General features: G+C 36.3%; 1 protein-coding gene and 1 pseudogene across 2 annotated transcripts in view; one reads left to right on the top strand and one right to left on the bottom strand.

Moving 5' to 3' along the window:
* ZNF451 (zinc finger protein 451) overlaps positions 1 to 18,560 on the top strand; it is an 80,817-nt gene that overhangs the window by 53,809 nt on the left and 8,448 nt on the right. The window contains exons 12-15 of one of the 2 annotated variants that reach the window (XM_045844227.1): positions 321 to 451; positions 1,383 to 1,569; positions 7,956 to 8,002; positions 13,232 to 13,297. In XM_045844227.1, coding sequence (XP_045700183.1) covers positions 321 to 451; positions 1,383 to 1,569; positions 7,956 to 8,002; positions 13,232 to 13,261 — 395 coding nt within the window. In that variant the 3' untranslated portion in view covers positions 13,262 to 13,297. The remainder of the gene's footprint in view (positions 1 to 320; positions 452 to 1,382; positions 1,570 to 7,955; positions 8,003 to 13,231; positions 13,298 to 18,560) is intronic. The other variant, XM_045844226.1, reaches the window with a different exon arrangement.
* LOC123821395 lies at positions 11,096 to 12,305 on the bottom strand (annotated as a pseudogene).

The following is an 18,560-nucleotide window of genomic DNA, read 5'->3' on the forward strand; positions in this document are numbered from 1 at the left end:
AAACCACTAATGCTTATATTCATATAGAATGATACCATTCAATGATTTTTCACTCATTACTTTAGATTTCCTTAACATCCCTGTGAGTTTTCAGATGATTAGGCAGATTCAGGGAAGTTGGTCTACTTTCCCAAGGTTGTAAAGCAACAAGATGGTGATACCCACACTAGAACTAAGTTCTTCTGCATTCTAATCTGGTACTTTCTCTCTAGAAGAATTTTTTTCTAGTGTTTTTCCTGAGTAAAATTTTCAGTTGTATCTAGCATTCTGTTCTTTTTCTCCTGTTTGATTATCATTTATGTCTTTTCTAAAAATAATAGGAGGAAACACCAATTGGAAGCCTCCACTCAACTGTAAGATCTATAATTACCTGAATAGGATTGGATGCTTCTTCCTTCACCCTCGTTGTAGTAAGAGAAAAGATGCTGCCGATTTTGCCATATGTATGCATGTGAGTCATTGTTTTATTCAAGATCTAATGTGAATCTAGGACCCATTGTATTTTCCCCCCACTTTAATCATAATGACATTGTAGACCATTTTGCAGCACTATATTTTTGTATAAAACCTTCTGCATCAGTTTCTGTTTATGACTACTGTGAGGGCAGGGACCCAGGAGCTTAAATATTTACTGCTTTATCCCTAACTTCTAGCAGACTCTTAGCTATCATAGCAACTGCAACTGTTTATAGAATATATGATCAAGAGATGACACTACTTGAGATGTACTAAGACACTTTTACATTTTTAAATCTTTGAAATTGGGAGGCACCTTAACAATCACTGTTGGGCAGACAGGATTTGCCTTTGCTTCTGTCTCTGCCAGTCCACCTTAGAGAAACAACCAACCTGAGACCAAGTTTAAATTACATTATCTGCTGAAGGGTTTATATGTCACAATTAACAACATGAATTCGCACTGCAAACTTGTTGAGTGATGCTTATGTTTTAAATCACAAGAAATTTCTTTTTTCACCTATCCAGTGCCAAGAATAAGTGTGCAAATTACATTGCTTACCTTTTCTGTGATTGATTTATAACGTATCAGCTTTAGGATGAGAGCTTCCTATTGGACTCCTTTTGGCTTTATTTTCTGTGTTTCTCAGTGACACATAAAATAGCTTATCTTTTATTCGATGGTATTTTATACTTGATTAGGTGTGATATATTTCAAGTGACATAAAATAGCTTATCTTTTAATTGATGGTATTTTATACTTGATTAAATGTGGTATATTTCATTTATGAAGATCTTTACTTTGGTGGGAACTAGGAAGCCAGTTAAATATACCTTCCTACATGTGTTCATTTTGAAATAGATGTAACTTGATTTGAAACTCCGATGCTGATTTTCATCAACATATGCTATTTGTTCCAACTTAGGCTGGCCGTCTAGATGAACAACTACCCAAGCAAATTCCTTTCACCATCCTCTCAGGAGATCAAGGTTTTCTGGAGCTAGAGAATCAATTTAAGAAGACTCAGAGGCCAGCACATATACTAAACCCTCACCACTTAGAGGGAGATATGATGTGTGCCTTGTTAAATAGCATATCTGATACCACCAAAGGTATGCCGCTGCAATCACAGTGCAAACCACCCAAGAGGAGGAGACTTCACTGCTGAGAGAAATCAATAAACTGCTGTCCGCTTGTGAACTGTTGTCTACTCACTAAACTACATGCTTTGACACTTCTATCTTATTTATTTTTTCCTTATCTCACTTCCCTTCTTTAGTTTTTTAGAATAAGATGAATTCATAATTTTCTGGAACCTTTTTGATCTAAGAGAAAAATCTATATTAATGTATATAACATATTCATGGTATGAAATAATGTTAGTATGATTTTGCAAAGTGAAGAATTCAGATCTTCACTTTGTTTCTGAAATTTCAAATTTATCTTTAATTTTTGAGAAAACAAAGTTCCTACAGGTGAATCTGGAAAGCAGTAAATAATAGTATGTCAATACCTGCCCCCTCCCAAGAAAAAGACCATTTGAGAGGTTGACAGTGACAAAATGAAGTCCTGAAAGATCTTTAGTTTCTTGGAAGGGACAGGTACTTCCTGTCCCATGCCTGCAATTTACAATCTCTTCCCTACCTTTCTGAGATTGTTCAAAGAAACAGTTCTGATGTCCAATTTCACTAACGAGTATTTAAAAAAGAAAGTAATTCTAGAGATTCAGAAAGATTCTTTTTTTCTCACAATTTCTGAAATAAATGTGGGTAGAAGGGAATAAAATACTTTTTAAATATCCTAAAATTTGCAGCCATGAATAGCATTCAAAGGTATTGATGAATGACCTCAATGAAAACTGATGACTTTTTGGCATTTTTTATTGCATGCCTTTAAATTTTCCAACTCTGCTCACCTTGTAGCTATTTCTCCTTCAACTTTTGGAGCCACATTTTGATTGAAAACCTGTTCTGAAGAATTTTACTATATCACTCATCACAGTGAATTAATTCACTTCCACAAACTTAGGAGTCATTAATGGGAGCCCAACTGTGCTCTTTAAAAGAAAATCAACTGTTTCGCATATTTATGTCATGCTTAGTATTGACTTTTATCTTTCTATTCTGTAAATTTTTGTTTTCATTTGCTCGTTTTTTGAAACCTTTGGCTTTTTAAAAAAGATCTCTTTTTCTTTCATTCTTTTGCCTTCCTCTTTCCCTTAACATTTATTTAATATCCTATAAAATACTTAAATTTTTACTTTTGACACCATGGGCCAACCACCTTTTTCTTCTCTTTTGCTGATGCTTTTGGGAGTATTTCTTTTGCAATTTAGAATGTGAAACCTGTTATGGATTTGCCCTTATTTCAACTTTATTTGGAATGAGAGTTGCAGTAGAGTAGGTCTGCATGGGTATATTAGTATTGGAGGTAAGATACGGGTTATTGTTATATGCTGATTGTGCCCTTCTGAATGCCTCTTAGGCTATAGGGATTTTTAAAAATCATTTCATAATGAGTGCTCTTTCATACTTACTGTCCTTTGGGGGCACATGTGTACTTTATTCTGTATTTTTGTGAAATGCAGAGATCGTGCAATACATAGAGAATGGCATGGGCTTTGGTTTCAGTGCTAACTTTGCTGCTTCCTAGCTGTGTGATTTCAGGCAAGTCATGCAACTTTTTCTGAGTCTAACTTTTCATATGTATAAGGTTGTAAGAATTAGTCATATGTATAAAGCGCTGTATGTGCTTGATAGCAGCTCTTTTTTTTTTCAAAGTAAAATGTGTTTAATGTATTTATGAGCATATTCACATATCATCCATTCTTTAGTTTTTTTTAATTTTATTTTAATCATTGTTCAAATACAGTTTTCTCCTTTTTACTCCCAATCCAGTCCCCCCCCCCCCCCCCCCCCCACTTCCCTCCCATTACCACCCTCCCCTCAGTTTATGACCATGTGTCCTTTAAGTTTGTTCCCATGAACCCTTCCCACTGTCCCCTGAAATTCCCTCTTAAATACTCTCTTCTGTGGGCACTGTCAGCCTGACCTCTATTTCAATAGCAGCTCTTTTTAGTAGTAGTACTGTAAAAAAATGTGAATCCTAACTACTAGATTTTTTTTTGTTTGTTTTTCATTTTTTTTATTGTAGTAAAATACACATAATGTGAGATTTACCTTCTTAACCATTCTGAAGTGTGTAGTGTAGTGGTGTTAACTACATTTACATTGTTGTACAGCCATTACCACCATCCATCCTCAGACTCTTCTCATCTTGCAGAACACACTCTGTACCCATTATACCTTAACTCTCCTATCCCTCTCCAGCCCCTGGCAGCCACCACTGTACTTTCTATGATTTTGACTATTAGTATTTCATGTAAATGATGTAATACACTTGTCTTTATGTGACTGGCTTATTTCACTTAGCATAATATCCTCAGGTTTCATCCATGATATAGCATATGTCAGAATTTCCTTCCTTTTTAAGGTTGAATAATATTCTATTTGATGAATATACTCCATTTGCTTACCCATTTATTAACTGATGGATACTTTAATTGTATCCATATTTTAGCTACTGTGAAATGAGCAGGGTTGCTGTGAGCATTGGTGTACAAATATCTCTTCGAGAACCTGCCTTCAATTCTTTTGATTATACACCTAGAAATGGAATTTCTGGATTATATGGTAATTCTATTTTCAATTTTTTTTAGAAACCGCCATACTGGTTGCCATAGGGATGGTACTGTTTTTATTTACATTCCCACCAACATTGCACAAACTTGCTAATACCTGTTATCTTCTGTTTTTTTGTTTGCGTTTCATAGTAATAATTCCAAGGGGTGTGAAATGGTATCTCCTTGTAGTTTTAAGTTGTGTTTTCTTAATGATTAGTGATGCTGAGCATCTTTTTATGTGCTGTGACCACTGTATTTGAAAAGTAATGAAAATTATTAAGTGGCCAAAGAAGTATAGAGCCCTTAAGTCATAGTATTTTACTTTGATTTAGATTTAAAGATGTTTTTGTAACTCTAAAATTAAAAAGTTTAAGTTATGCTGAGTTGTAGTATGGTCAGATTCAGTTATCTGATTGAAGACAAAATTTTTTTCTTCATGGATGACTTAAAGGCATTAAATTGTCTGGTAGTGAACTCTATACAATAGTTCCCCCCATCTGTGGGGGTTACATTCAAAGACTGCCAGTGGATGCCTGAAACTGCAGATAGTAAGTACCGAAACCCTATGTACTGTTTTTTTCTATATATACATACATACCTTTTAACTTAAAGGAAGCACTTTATGACTCCTCTGGCATATCCAAATTGCCACCATCACTAGTCTTGAGCTTTGGGACCATTATTAACTAAAATAAGGAGTACTTGAACACAAGTACTGTGAGATACCATGACAGTTAATCTGATGACTAAGACTAAGTGACTAACAGGCAGGTAGCATATGCAGTTGACCTTTGCACAACACAGGGTTAGGGCTGCTTACCCCCTACAGTTGAAAATCTGTGTAACTTCAGTCAGCCCTCTGAATATATTAGATTCCCAACCATAGAGTTGACCCTTGAACAATGTGGGTTTGATTTATGCAGGTCAGTTGAAAGCATTCACCTATAAGTTGATCTGTGCAGTTCAAGCCAGTATTGCTTGAGGGTCAACTAGACAGCATAGACACTGGACAAAGGGGTGACTCATGTCCTGCCTGGGTGGATGTGGAACTGGATGGCATGAGATTACACCATGGTACTCAGAATAGCGCACAATTTAAAACCTAAGAATTGTTTATTTCTGGGATTTTTCATTTAATATTTTTTACCACATGTAACTGAAACCACAGAAAGTGAAACCATAGATAAGAGGGTTCTACTGTAGTAAGAAAATCAGAGAGCAATCACTTTCTTGGATAACTTTAACATAACTCCTAACAAATGGCTTTGTGAATGGTAGAGTCATAGTTTCTGTTAAGGAATGGTATTTAATATGTATTGGGACTTAGAAAATCTCTCAATCTCCACAAATACTATAACTGTTGTTGGGCCTTTAGGGTAATTTAAGTCACCACAAGAATGTCAGGATAGCTTCTTAGCATAGTGTTCCTATCTTCAAGTGTGACAACTGGACAGTTTCTTAAAACACTGTGGTTTTCTGGGAGGAGTCAGTGGACCTTTTGAGAATCTGACCAAAACTTTCTCTGCCTCTTTCCCTAAAAATGAACATGTATACACAATATCAGGTACAGTTTCAGGGGATTTGTGGTCTCAAGGCTCCCGGTTACCAACCAACCAACCCATAAAACTCTTATCTTTAGGATATGACGAAAGTTCATAATATAAGTAACATAAAATAGAAGCTCTCCCATATTTACCATTATTTTATAAGGAATCTGGCAATTTTTTTAGGCTTTTAAAATCATCATAGTATAGACAAATGATATAAGTTTGAACCCCTTATTACTGATTTCTAACTTTTCAGAGATTTTTCGTCATTAGGACCAGAATGTGATTTTATTAGACTGGAGCTTCCTATATAAACAGAATCTGTTGAATAGTGTCAGGAGAATCAGTGACTTAATACTATTTTATATTTTGAGAATTTAATTTTTGCTAACTTTTCAGTTAATTGAAAGTTTTTTCAGGAGGTAATTATCTCAGTAAAAATAGAGATATTCAGAGTTGCTGTTTCATATTTGGTTGTCTAGTCATTTGGCCATAACGTGCCACTCTTCTGCTTGGTAGGAAGGGGAGAGGTAGGTAAATACAATAGCTTTGATACTGGTACTTTTTTAGATCTCTGACTTGGTTAGTTAAGGTAGATCAATTATTCTTTGTAGTAGGGTGAGCCTTTATACTAATTTTGAGATTTAAATGTGCCATGGTTTTTGCCCTATAAATTCTCTCTTCTCCTAAGCATCAGGGTTTTAGCACCAACCTTTTTATTAGAGCTATAATATATGAAAATATTTATATCTTCCTACAGTTATTTAGAGATCTTTACCTCTTAGTTGACACCCTTGGCCTCCTTATCCTACATCAATTTATTTTATAACACACTTGTCTTCACTTCTTTATAACTTGCCAAAGACATATGGATCCTTTAAAAATGGTAATCCTAATCAGAGAAGCCAGGGAGATGCTCTTCCTCTAGACCTTTCACTCTTTTTTTTTTTTTTGAGATTTGAAATTTTTTAAAAGACTTTTTTATTGTTATTCTGTTACAGTTGTCCCAATTTTTTCCCCTTTGCCCTCCTCTGTTCAGCCCACCCCCCACTCCCACAGTCAATTCCCACACTGTCATCCACGTCTGTGGGTCATTCGTATATGCTCTTTAACTAGACCTTTCTCCTTCTTTCCACCATTATCCCCCTCCCAACGTCCCTCTGGTCACTGTCAGTTTGTTCCTCGTTTTTATGTCTCTGGTTCCATTTTGTTCATTAGTTCATTTTGTTCATTAGATGCCTCTTCCAGGTAAGATCATAGGGTATTTGTGTTTCACCATCTGGCTTACTGGAGAATGTTATGCTAAGTGAAATAAGCCAGCCATATAGACTTTTTACATTTTATTCACAGTTATGTTTAACCCAAGCCTCATGTTTCAAAGATGTAAATATAGCTTTTCAAATAAATGCTTTATTTTATTTATCTTTAATCCTCAGTGGAGGACATTTTTTCATTGCTTTTAGAGAGAGGGGTGGCATCGGGGAGCGAAACATTGACCTGAGAGAGAAACTTCGAGTGGTTGCCTCCCATATGTGACCCAACAAGACCAAGCCTGCAACTTAGGCATGTGCCCTGACGGGGAATTGGACCTGCACTTTTCAGTATACAGGATGACTCTCCAACCAACTGAGCTGCACCGGCCAGGGCAAATGTTTGAGAACAGAGAAAGGGAACTAACCTTTATTCAGGACTTACTATGTGCCAGCCACCAGACTAGCTGCTCTTTATATTTGTAGCATTTGGAGATGTTTAAAGAACTTCTTCCACATGTTATTTAATCCTCTTTGTGATCCTATGAGTTAGTGTGTGTTAGGTGACCCGACCCCATTTTGTAGATGAGGAAGCACAGGTCCAGAAAAGTTAAAAGTAAGCTACGTGTGACCATGTGTGTTTTTCTCTTCCTCAGTATCACTAATAAAATATCTGATTTTATGATGTAGAGAGAAACCAGGATGAATTAATTGTTTCAACATATCCTTGAAGAATGAAGATGAAAGTTGCTCTGCTGCATTCTAACATTTGCAGAATCAGTTTGATAAAGATATCAAATATGAGAGATTTTTTTAAGAGTAACATTCAGGGAAATGTGAATCTTTTTTTTTTTTTTCCAGAAGATAAAAAGATTTGATTGTAGGTTTTGGTACTTAAAAAAGTATACTGATTATTCGTCAGACATAGCCAAGGAAAGTGATCAGCATTGTAAGATCCCTTGGATCTTTTGTCTCATAATTAAACGGTTAAGCCCCATTTTCTTTTCTTGTGACTGTAGAAACGCAATCTACATGTGACGAGTACATGCTGAGTTATAGAAACCATGTAAGCACCGTTTTTCATTTACTTTGTATGATGTTGCTACCCTGCTTATAATATATCCTCCGTAAGATTAAATGACTATGCTTCTTGTTTAGAATACACTGACCATACATTTTAAAGGTTTTTTTATTTGTTTTACTTTCCAAAGTGTTGAATTAAATTATTGCACCTTCCTCAGTCAAACTTCTTGATTGAATTTGAATTACAGTTTTTCACTATTTCATTGGTGATGACCATTGCTTATATAAAAAATTTTGTGTGCTTTTAATGAGCTTTTTATATAATAGAACTGAGCCATATCTGGTAGCTTAGCTGAAAACAATATCTTGATTAATGTAATCAACAACATTTTTTTTTACCTCTTCAATTTTTTTAATTATATTTTATTGATTATGCTATTACACTTTTCCTGATGTTTCCCCCTTCCCTCCCCTCTACAAGGTAAACCCCACTCCCTCAGGCAATCTCTACACCATCGTTCATGTCCATGGGTCATGTGTGTAAGTTCTTTGCTCTATTTCCTGTACTGTACATCACCATGGCTATTCTGGAACTACCTGTTTGTACTTCTTAATCCCCTCACTTCTTTACCCATTCTCCCTGTCCCCCTTCCTGTATGGCAACCTTCTGGTAACGAACTTCTTTCTTGCTTTTAAGCATCTCACTTCATCTTTAACCTTTGGCATTTAAATTATGATGTGTGGACCTCTTTGCATCCATAAATTGGGACCCTCTGTGCTTCCTGGATTTGCATGTCTGTCTCCACCAAATCAGGGAATTTTTCTTTCACTATTTTTTCAGACAGATTTTCAGTTTCTTGCTTTCTCTTCTAGTGCCCCTATGAGGTAAATGTTGGTTGGACCTTTTACAATTGTCCCAGAGGCTGCTTATACTATCCTCATTTTTTTTTTGGATTATTTTTTCTTCTTGTTGCTCTGCATAGTTGTTTTTTGCTTCCTTATGTTCCAAATCATTTATCTGAGTCTTGGCTTCATCCATTCTACTGTTGTTTCCCTGTAAATTGTTCTTTGTTTCAATTAGTGTATCCTTCGTTTCTGCCTAGATCTTTTTTATGCTGTTGAGGTCCTCACTAAGTTCCTTGAGCATCCTTATAACCAGTGTTTAGTATTCTGCATCTGATAGATTGATTATGTCCATTTCATTGAGCTCTTTCCCTGGAATTTTAATCGGCTCTTTCATTTGGGCCATGTTTCTTTGTCTCCTCATTTTGGCAGCCTGATGGCCCCTACTTGTGCTGGGCTTGGAGATTCTCAGATAAAGCCAAGCTGTGACTCTAATCTAGCTGCTGCTAGGGCTCACTGAAGGGTAGAGCCTTTTTGTATCTTCAAGGTGAGTAACAGTGTTAGCCAGGTTGATGGAATCTCAGATATGGCATCAGCCTACCAGCTCTGTTGAGGGGAGGGCTCAGCAAAAGGACAATAGCCTCTGCTCACCCCAATTCCTGACACTTTAGTCTATCCCTGTATACCACTGGTGCCCTTCAAGCTGCCACCGTGGTGCAGTAGCTCAGAGGGAGCTAGTCTGAGTAGGTGAGTCCATGTGTGGGTTCCCCAAGAGTAACTGGGCCTCCAGCAGCCTCCTCTACCTACTCAATCCCCACTGGTTTTCCCAGCCCCAAGCTGTAGGGACTTATCTTCCTGACACTGGAATCCTGAACTGAGGGGCCTGGTGTGGGTCTGAGACTCCTTGCTCCTGAGATATCCCTCCAGAATTTTTATCCACGTGAGTGTGGGGCCATCACGTTCCACCTCCACGCCCCTTCTACCAGTGTGGATGGATGTGGGTTCTTCAATTCCGTAGTTGTCAGACTTCCATTCAACTTGATTTCTTACATTCCTGAGTAATGATTGTTGGGCATTTTAGTTGTAATTTTGATGTGGTTGTGTGACAAGGCAAGCCACCTCTGCCTACATTGCTATGTTGACCAGAAGCTAAGATTTTAAAGACATTTTTATATATTCAATAGTTTCTAGTTCTTAAACATCCTCTTTATGGTTTTATGCAAAGTATTAACTTATCTAGAATACTTTTTCTTAGGTAATGCAAGAATGAACTTGAGCCTAAGCTGTTATGTATTAGTGAATTCAAGTTGATGCATTTCACTATCCTTCAAGATAATTTTTGAATCTGAACACTCTCCTTGGACTATCTGGTTTATGGGCCTAGAACATTTTTGTATCTATTTTGTTTGTCTTTGGGAATATATGGGGTATAGGCATTAAGCAGAGTTAGCATCTATAGAATCATAACAATTACATAGATTTTAAAAGCCTTCTTAAAATCTGAACGTAAAAGTCCACCCATGCTGTGAAAGTATGGATGATTGAAGCAGCAGAAGCTCTGGAATAGGCATCATATCAAATAATGGTTGGACTTCATTCTAAAAGTTTACCTCCCTGTTGTTTCCTCAGCCTGTTAATAAAATTGTAGGTTGTAGGTAGACACCACCCCCAAAATGTATATGTTATAATTCTGTGCAAAGCACTGAAAATATGAAATAATTCTGTGCTACCGGTGGAACTGATGGAGGCAAAGGAAACCATTTTTAATTTTTGAAACCTAGTGTCAAGTTAATCCTCATAATTCAAACCTACAGTTTTGCCTTAGGTCTTGTAGGCAATGATGAATATTTCAATAAAAAATTGTATTTACTTAGAAGCATTCATAACATCAACGAAACAGCTGCAACTTTTTTTTTTTACAATTACAGAGTGGTATTCAGTTAACAGAACAATTATTTCATATAAACTGCATCAGACAGCTGAAGATGATAAAGCTGCCATCCCCATATATAACTAATTTGTGCTGTGCCCTAACAAGAACTGGCTCTAAATGTCCATGCCAATTTACAGCCCCCACACCATACCAGACAAGGGTAGTGGCTATTGAAAATAACACCAGGACAGGCCTCTCTAAAGACACATTTGGTAGTATGTTAACTAAAAAAGACACTGTACAGTGTAAAGACAAATCGTACACAGCCTTACATTTCAATTTTTTTCTTTAAACGGAGTGAGTTGTATAAAGGAGGATGAAATGCTTTATAGGCAAGAAAAAAACTGCACTACAACCAGCTTATTTATCAACATCTTTCATTTTACTCCTCTTCACCTTCGTCTTCCACCTCTCCTTTTTCTTGCTTTTTTCAGCTTTGACTGCTTCCTTCTGTACTGCATCAGGCTTTCTTTCAGCTTGATGTGCAGCAGTCTCCATATTTCTCTAGCTTAGCCCCCTTCTTTTCACCAGACTGCCTGTCATCTGCAGCAGTGTTACTCCATATCTCTCCCAGATTCTTTGCAGCATCACCAATTATCCATTGGATAAGGGAGGCTGGGAGGCTGTCCCTTGATTTTTGGGCGATAAAACAAGAAAAGGCTGAAGGAGGCCTCTTGGGTACATTGGGATCCTTGAACTTTTTGGTTTCCCTTTAAGAAAGGATATAAGCGTTCATTACTCTTTCATAACGGACCTTGTCTGTCTTTGCTGTGTCTTCAGTTCTGTTTAGCAGACATGGTCTTCCACCTCTCTGAGCACTTGATAGAGAACTAAGAAGCAGACTTAAGTATCTGGGTGCTTCTTCGTGTGCTTCTCCCAGCAAGTTTGCACAGAGAAAGCCTGTGATGATATTTTCCCTCTCAGTTTCATAGGATCTTCTTTGCCTGCATCTACTCATTTTTCCTCAGTGAACACAGAGTTGCCCAGTGTGGGTCCGGCTCACAGTTGCCCCGACATGCTGTTTCTGTGGAGCTCAGTGTACTGCAGTGGCTGTCAGTAATGAATTGTTTAGGCCAGTTAAGACATGCTTCTTTTGGCCTTGACTTTGAATTATAATAACAGAAAGCTTGGGTATTTTATCTCTGTACCTAGTGTTTTAAGACTTAATTTGTCCTTCAAATTGTAACTATAATGTTTTATTTTCCTAAAACTTTGCTTGAAATATTTGAAGTAGCAGATGTATATAACAGTGTAGAAAAAGCGATAGTATTTTTTGCTGGAATGGCAAAAAAAAAAACTTGTAAGAACAAATTTTTGCTGCAAAGCAATGTGAGGGATATATAGTGATTTTTATAAAAGTTATAAATCTTTAATTTTTAAATATGTATTTTATGTTTTAACATATTTCCAGAGATGCAAATACATCCATTTGACTTTTATTTCGTTACTTAAACCTTGTACAGTCACTCTGAGCTATATACAGGGTGGAGCAAAAAATAGGTTTACAGTTTGTATGGAAAATAATAGAGTAATTAATAAATAACAGAATGAAGTCTGTTTAAATACTCATAACTATAAATCTACTTTTGCCCCACCCTGTGTGTGTGTGTAATATAATTGTAGTTAAAGTAATAAGCCAGGTCCTGGCTGGTGTGGCTCAGTGGATTGAGCACTGGCCTGAAAACTTAAGGGTCACCAGTTTGATTCCCAGTCAGGGCACATGCCTGGGTTGCAGGCCAGGTCCCAGTAGAGGGTGCATGAGAGGCAACCACACTTGGTGTTTCTCTCCCTTCTCCTCTCTCTCAAAATAAATAATACATAAATCTTTTTTTTAAATAAGATAAAGTAATAAGCCAGAAAGCCAAATATTAGGTCACTGATAAACCATGGTTCAGATTTTAAGTGACTTTTGCAATATTTGGTCAGTCATGTTGTTTTTATAAAGGCTTAGGTCTCATTATGAAAGCATATAAGACATCAAGTAAATGCCATGCAGAGGCATTGTTCAGGAAATCCTGTGCTGTCTATAGAAATGAATGCATATGATTTTCAAGATACAGGAGAGTTTTATCTAGCACCAAAATTTTAAGATGGTTTTATGCAAGTGAAACTTTGGAGTTTATTTGCCAGCTCCAAGTAAACATACTAGCTTTTTAAAATTTAGGTTTCTTAAATACTGGAATTTTCTATTTCCTCATCCTCAACAGTTATGTTAAAAGAACTTTCAAATAATATTTTTGAATATAGAATTAAAATTGAACTGCCCACTTCATTAGTTTATTCTTTATTTATTCTTGATTTAAGTAATATAATTTGATAATTTTTTTAAAAAGTGAAACACACAACCCTAAAGGGAGAGTGGTATACTGCTAATGAATTGTAATTATTAAGCTTTGGTACAGGAGAAGTCATTGATGATGTTCTTTGAGAATACATAAATTATGGCACAATAACCTCTTCATAAGTACATTTCCATTTATTTTTTCTGCCTCACAGATTGTGACAGTGATGACAACCTGGGCATAAAAAGTACTCCAACAGAAGAATTCAGATCCAAAGAAGGTAACCTAATGTAATAATTAAACTTTTCCCTACTTGATTGTATCTTGCATGTTTTTTTTCCCCTTTTCACCTGTTCATCTCCTGTACGTCCTCCTACCCCCGGGATTAAAAATAGTTGTTAACTTGTTCAAATGATAGTTTGCATTTTCTCATGTAAGGTGATTTAGTGATAATACCAAATTAGGAGGCTAGAACAAGAATCAGTCAGTTACGGCCCTTGGACCAAATCCAGGCCACTACCTGGTTTTGTAAAATAGTGAATTTTGTTAGAATTCACTCTTGTTTGAGTATTGACTATATTGTTGCTTTTACATTACAAGAGCAAGGTTGAGTAGCTGGTACACAAACAGTATAATTAACCCCTCCAAGCCTAAAATAATTATTTTCTGACCCTTTGCACAAAAACTTTGCTAACCCCTGGGCTATGAGTATATTTCAATTTTTCAGTTTGTACTTATTTCGAGGAGTATTAAATTAAGAATATTAAAAGTTATACAGAAGAAATATGAGAGCAGTCAGTTATATCTAAATATTAATGGGCTGTTTCTACAAATTAAAATTTTTCCCCTTTCTTCAAAGGAAACTTTACTTATTTCCTTCCATAGGTTAAAGAGAACTTTTTGTGTACTTTACAGCAAATAATTTACTGACTAGACCACTATTTGGTTGTGTTGTAGTCCCATTTTTGTGCTTTGGCTTTTCCATAAAATGTTGCCTTTAAATAAGCATGGGAAAAAATGAAGCAACCGATTTTAGAAAACACTTGAAGCTTCACTGAAGAGGATGAAACGTTAACATTGGCCTCTGTGATGTGAAGGACAACAGTTAGGAGTGAGAATGTGGGGAACAGAAAGTGAGGAGGGAAAGGTGGCCAAACATGCAAAGACAGAATGGTTTGACTAGTTCGTTTTGTGTGTGTTTGCTTGGTCTCTCACATGAAAAAATTAGTTTGGCTAAGAGCATACTAGAACTTTATATCATTAGGGATTTGAGAATTTGAGTCTGCAGGGGAATTGATTCATCCATTCAATGAAGTAGAAAACACTCATCTTTCTCTCTTCTAGCCAGAATTCACTGGTTAAACAAAGGTCGCGGTAAATCTGCAGCCCGATGGGAAGCAAGCTTTTTGACCAGTTGTTTTCAGCAGCATGGTCTTGCAAGGTCCAGCTCAGTGCTTAGCAACCACACAATAATAAATTAAACAAATGAACTTTCATGAGTTTTAAACAAAAACTGCCAGCTAGGTTGTTTATTAAGGCCACTAAGAGATAAACACCGTTGGGCATCTAAGCAGTTCAGGCTTTGCAACCTTTATTTGCCACCCATGACTAATCCTATGGAAAATGCCAGACAAAAGTATAACTTTTAATAATTGGGAAGACTTCACAGTTTTGTGGGCTCCTAGCTAGCTCAAAAATCTGAGATGTATATACTGAATGTGTATCAGAGTTTCTAGCATTTTATTATCTTATGTAATGAATTTTGTGGTTTGGGGGTTTGGAGAGGTTTTATATTTTGTGATTCTTTAGTTCACAAAAAGGATTACTATTAAAGGGTGAAAGAGAAGGTACTTTAAAGTAGTTGTCATATAAGGTATGGACATAATGCTTTAACTCCAAGAAAAATCAAAGGGTGCTGTTATGTGTGTGTTGTCTTTTATTTCCTGATTTCCTGATAATATATGTAATAAAAGTGAGATGCACACAGTGTTCCATGAAAGTTAAGGGATCTGGCATTTTCCTCTAATACCCTTCCTTTACCCCCTTCTTTCTGCCCAACAAGAACTAACATAAATATCATCTCTTAGTTTGAATCATACATAATTGTCATTTCTACAGGCAATTTTGTGTGGTCAATGTCTCTTCTAGATTTTCCATCTTTACAGAGAGCTAATTCCTACCTCCTAGGATCCCTCTGTACCATACCAAATGGTATAGTACAGAAAAAAATTTCTGCCTGTGTCTCTTGTCTCCGTTGAATTATGAGCTCCTCAGAGGGTAGGATCATGTTTTATTTTCTTTAACAGAATCTTACAGAGTTTGGCAGTAAATGATTGGTTATTGAAGGAATGAGCCTATAGCAAACTTAAAACATGTTAGAGCTACCATGACCCATCTCTCTGTAATTGGATAAGGGAAATTAAGACACAGGCCATTTGATTAGTGATTTTGTTGACCCAGTACCATGAAAGGAAAGTGGTATCTAGTCTAGACTTGATAGCAAAACTCAAAAAAAGTTTATGTGACTTCCCACGTTTCTCTTCCTACCCTTCCCAACACAACACCATAAATGCCTGACAAATGGTGGTAGAAGTCAGGATAAATTTGCATGTTTCTTTTTGCCTTGAGGAAAGTTAGATTCCCTTATCATCCCCATCTCCCCTCCCCTCATCTGCCCCCTGCCATGATTTGTCATATCCTTTGTTGCTGTCTGTAGACCATTAGTCTTTGACTATCCAAGCTAATCATAAAGATCCTTCAGAAGCTATTTTGTGTACCAGATGGGAAAAAAAGGCCAAATAGTGTTGTGGTAAAGAGTAAAGACTTTGGGTTTGGACTGCCTGGGTTGAAACTTAGTTCTTCCACTTATAAGTTATGTATTGTAATATTGGGCAAGTCAATGCACTGTATGTTAGTTTTCTCATTTTAAAAATGGAAATAGAGTACTAGAGTAACCTGGCACAAGGTATTGGTTGCTGCTGCAGTTATTGTGACTTTTGATCATTATTATCACCATTACCCACTGTTACCTGCATCTGAGGTCTGCTCTGTGTAGATATACCTACTAAACAGAGGTGTTCTGACTCAAATCTCTAAAAAGGAAAGAGGACAGCTTTTTGTGGATGGTTGCCAGTGCAAAACCATCTTTCTGTAAATGTCAGCAATTTATCTTAGAATTCCTTTGGTTAATAGCAGTTATCAATATAATTATTAATATTATAATGTAACAGCAGTGAAAGTCCATATTGTGGCCAGTTTAAAAGCCAAAGAAAGGATAAAAGACTAGTGTGTTCATTTTTTAATTCAGTTAATGTTTATGAACTGCTTTTAATCTTAACAACTTGTGAAAGCCAGAACATTCTCTTCATTTTACATAAAAACTTAGTCCTCTAAAACTAGAGATTTCAGCCTTTTTTATCTCATGGCACACAGAAAGTAATTACTAAAATTCTGTGGTACACAAAAAACATATTTTTTGCTGATCTGACCAAAAAAATAGGTGTAATTTTGATTCATTCACATCAAATGGTGATTGTTGTGTTGCCTGTTGTCATTTCTTTTTTATCTGACAGTCTAAGGGAAAAGAGGTCAGTGGCCCTGACTAAAGAGTCAGGTATTGTGTGTTTTAAAAATTCTTGTGGCACACCAGTTGTAAATCACTGTTGTAAACATTAAGTATTTTAGTTATTTGCTTTCAGATTCACAGCCACAAAATGATTGGGGCATGATTTGTAAATAGGCGATCTAACTCCTATTACTGGATTCTTTCTTATTTCCATAATGACCTCTCTTTCAAAGAGAATAAAATGAAGCAGAGACAAAGGAGAGTAAGAGAAACATACATTTAGTCATAGAAAAGAAAAACAAAGATATACTTCCCACAAGTGTTCTTTATTTCTTCATATAGCTTGGGGTTACTGTCTAATATTTTGTTGTTTCAACCTGAAGGGTTCCCTTGTGTGTTTCTTTTTGAGCAGGTCTACTAATAACATACTTCCTTAGATTTTGTTAATCTGGGATCGTCTTAATTTCTCCTTCATTCTTGAAGATTGGTGTTGCTGGATATAGACATTTTTCTTTTCTTTCAGCACTTTAAATGTTACCTCACTGACTTCTGAACTCTGGTTTTTTATGAGAAAGAAATAGCAATTAATCTTATTGAGGATGTCTTATTTGTGAGAAAATACTTCTCTCTTGCTGCTTCTGTTGTTTTTAGCTTTTTGACTGTTTGACTGTAATGTGTCTCAGTATGGATCTCTGATTTTTCTCCTGCTTGGAGTTTGCTGAACTTCTTGAATGTATAGATTTATATCTTTCATTAAATTTGGGACATTTCTGGACAATACTTTTTCAAGTATTTTTTTCTGCCCCTTTCTTCTCTGTCTGGGACCCTGATAATGTGTATCTTCATCCATTTTATGGCACCTCAGAGGTCCCTTAGGCTCTGCTTACTTTCCTTCATTTTTCTTTCTGTTCTTCTAACTAGATAAATTATCTTATCTTCAACTTTGCTGATTCTTTTTTTCCCTGCTTAAATTTGTTAAATTCTTGTAATGATTTTTTCATTTTAGTTGTACTTTTTAGCTCTAAAATTTGTATTTGGTAGTCTTTCACAATTTCTCTCTATATTGATGTTCTCATTTTGTATATTTTTTGTTTTTCTGGTTTCCTTTGCCCATGGCTTACTGCTTAGAACATATTTATGTCTAGTAAGTCCAGTGTCTAGGTGTCCTTAGGGACAGTTTATTATTTTCCTCTTCACATGGGCCATACTTTCCCATTCCTTTGTTTTCTTTGTGTGTGTGTTATTGAAAACTAGATATGCATATATTATATGTAGTACTTCTGGAACTCAGATTTTATCTCTTACTGAGTTTGCTGTTCTTGATCAATGAAGGTTGTTGCCATTGTCTATTTATTTAGTTACTCTTCCCAACTGTTCTTTGCAAAAATAGTATTCCTAATCATGCCTCATCACTAAAGCCTCTGTTCCTTTAGCTTGCGTTCAGCTAGTATTTTGATAGAGATTTCCCTATACCAGGAACTACAAAAAAAAAATTTCTTCAGTGTTTACAGATTGGCTTTGTGCTGGGGCCCTCTTGATATTTAGCCAGGCTTACACTGAGCATACAGATCATTCTGTGGTGCAAGCTCCAAGTCTTCTCAGGTATTTTCTGAGCATGCATTCTATCTTGGGCATGTACTTGACTTCCTAAATTCCACACTACACATTAATGCTTTTGAATGCCCTAATTTTTTAAGAAATTTTCTTAATGGCTTTTCCTTCTAGGTATTAGGCACTCTTAACTGTAGTCTTTTGCTCCAGGCTGTAGGCTTTTGTTAACCTTTCAATGTTGCTGCACAATACCTGCTGCTTTTCTGCCCTGAGTGGGTTCTCAGAGAGGCAAAATAAAGATGAACGCCTTGTGTCAGTCCTTTAGGTAGCCCCCAGACAGATCAGAACATAAACACAGTAATTTGTGAGTATATTCTGCTGTGCTCCATCTGGAACCAAGGACTAGGGTCCCAAACTAGGAACACGG

The sequence above is a fragment of the Phyllostomus hastatus genome, unplaced genomic scaffold (assembly GCF_019186645.2).
Source record: "Phyllostomus hastatus isolate PE091 unplaced genomic scaffold, TTU_PhHast_1.1 phas_contig_40, whole genome shotgun sequence".
NCBI lineage: Eukaryota > Metazoa > Chordata > Mammalia > Chiroptera > Phyllostomidae > Phyllostomus > Phyllostomus hastatus.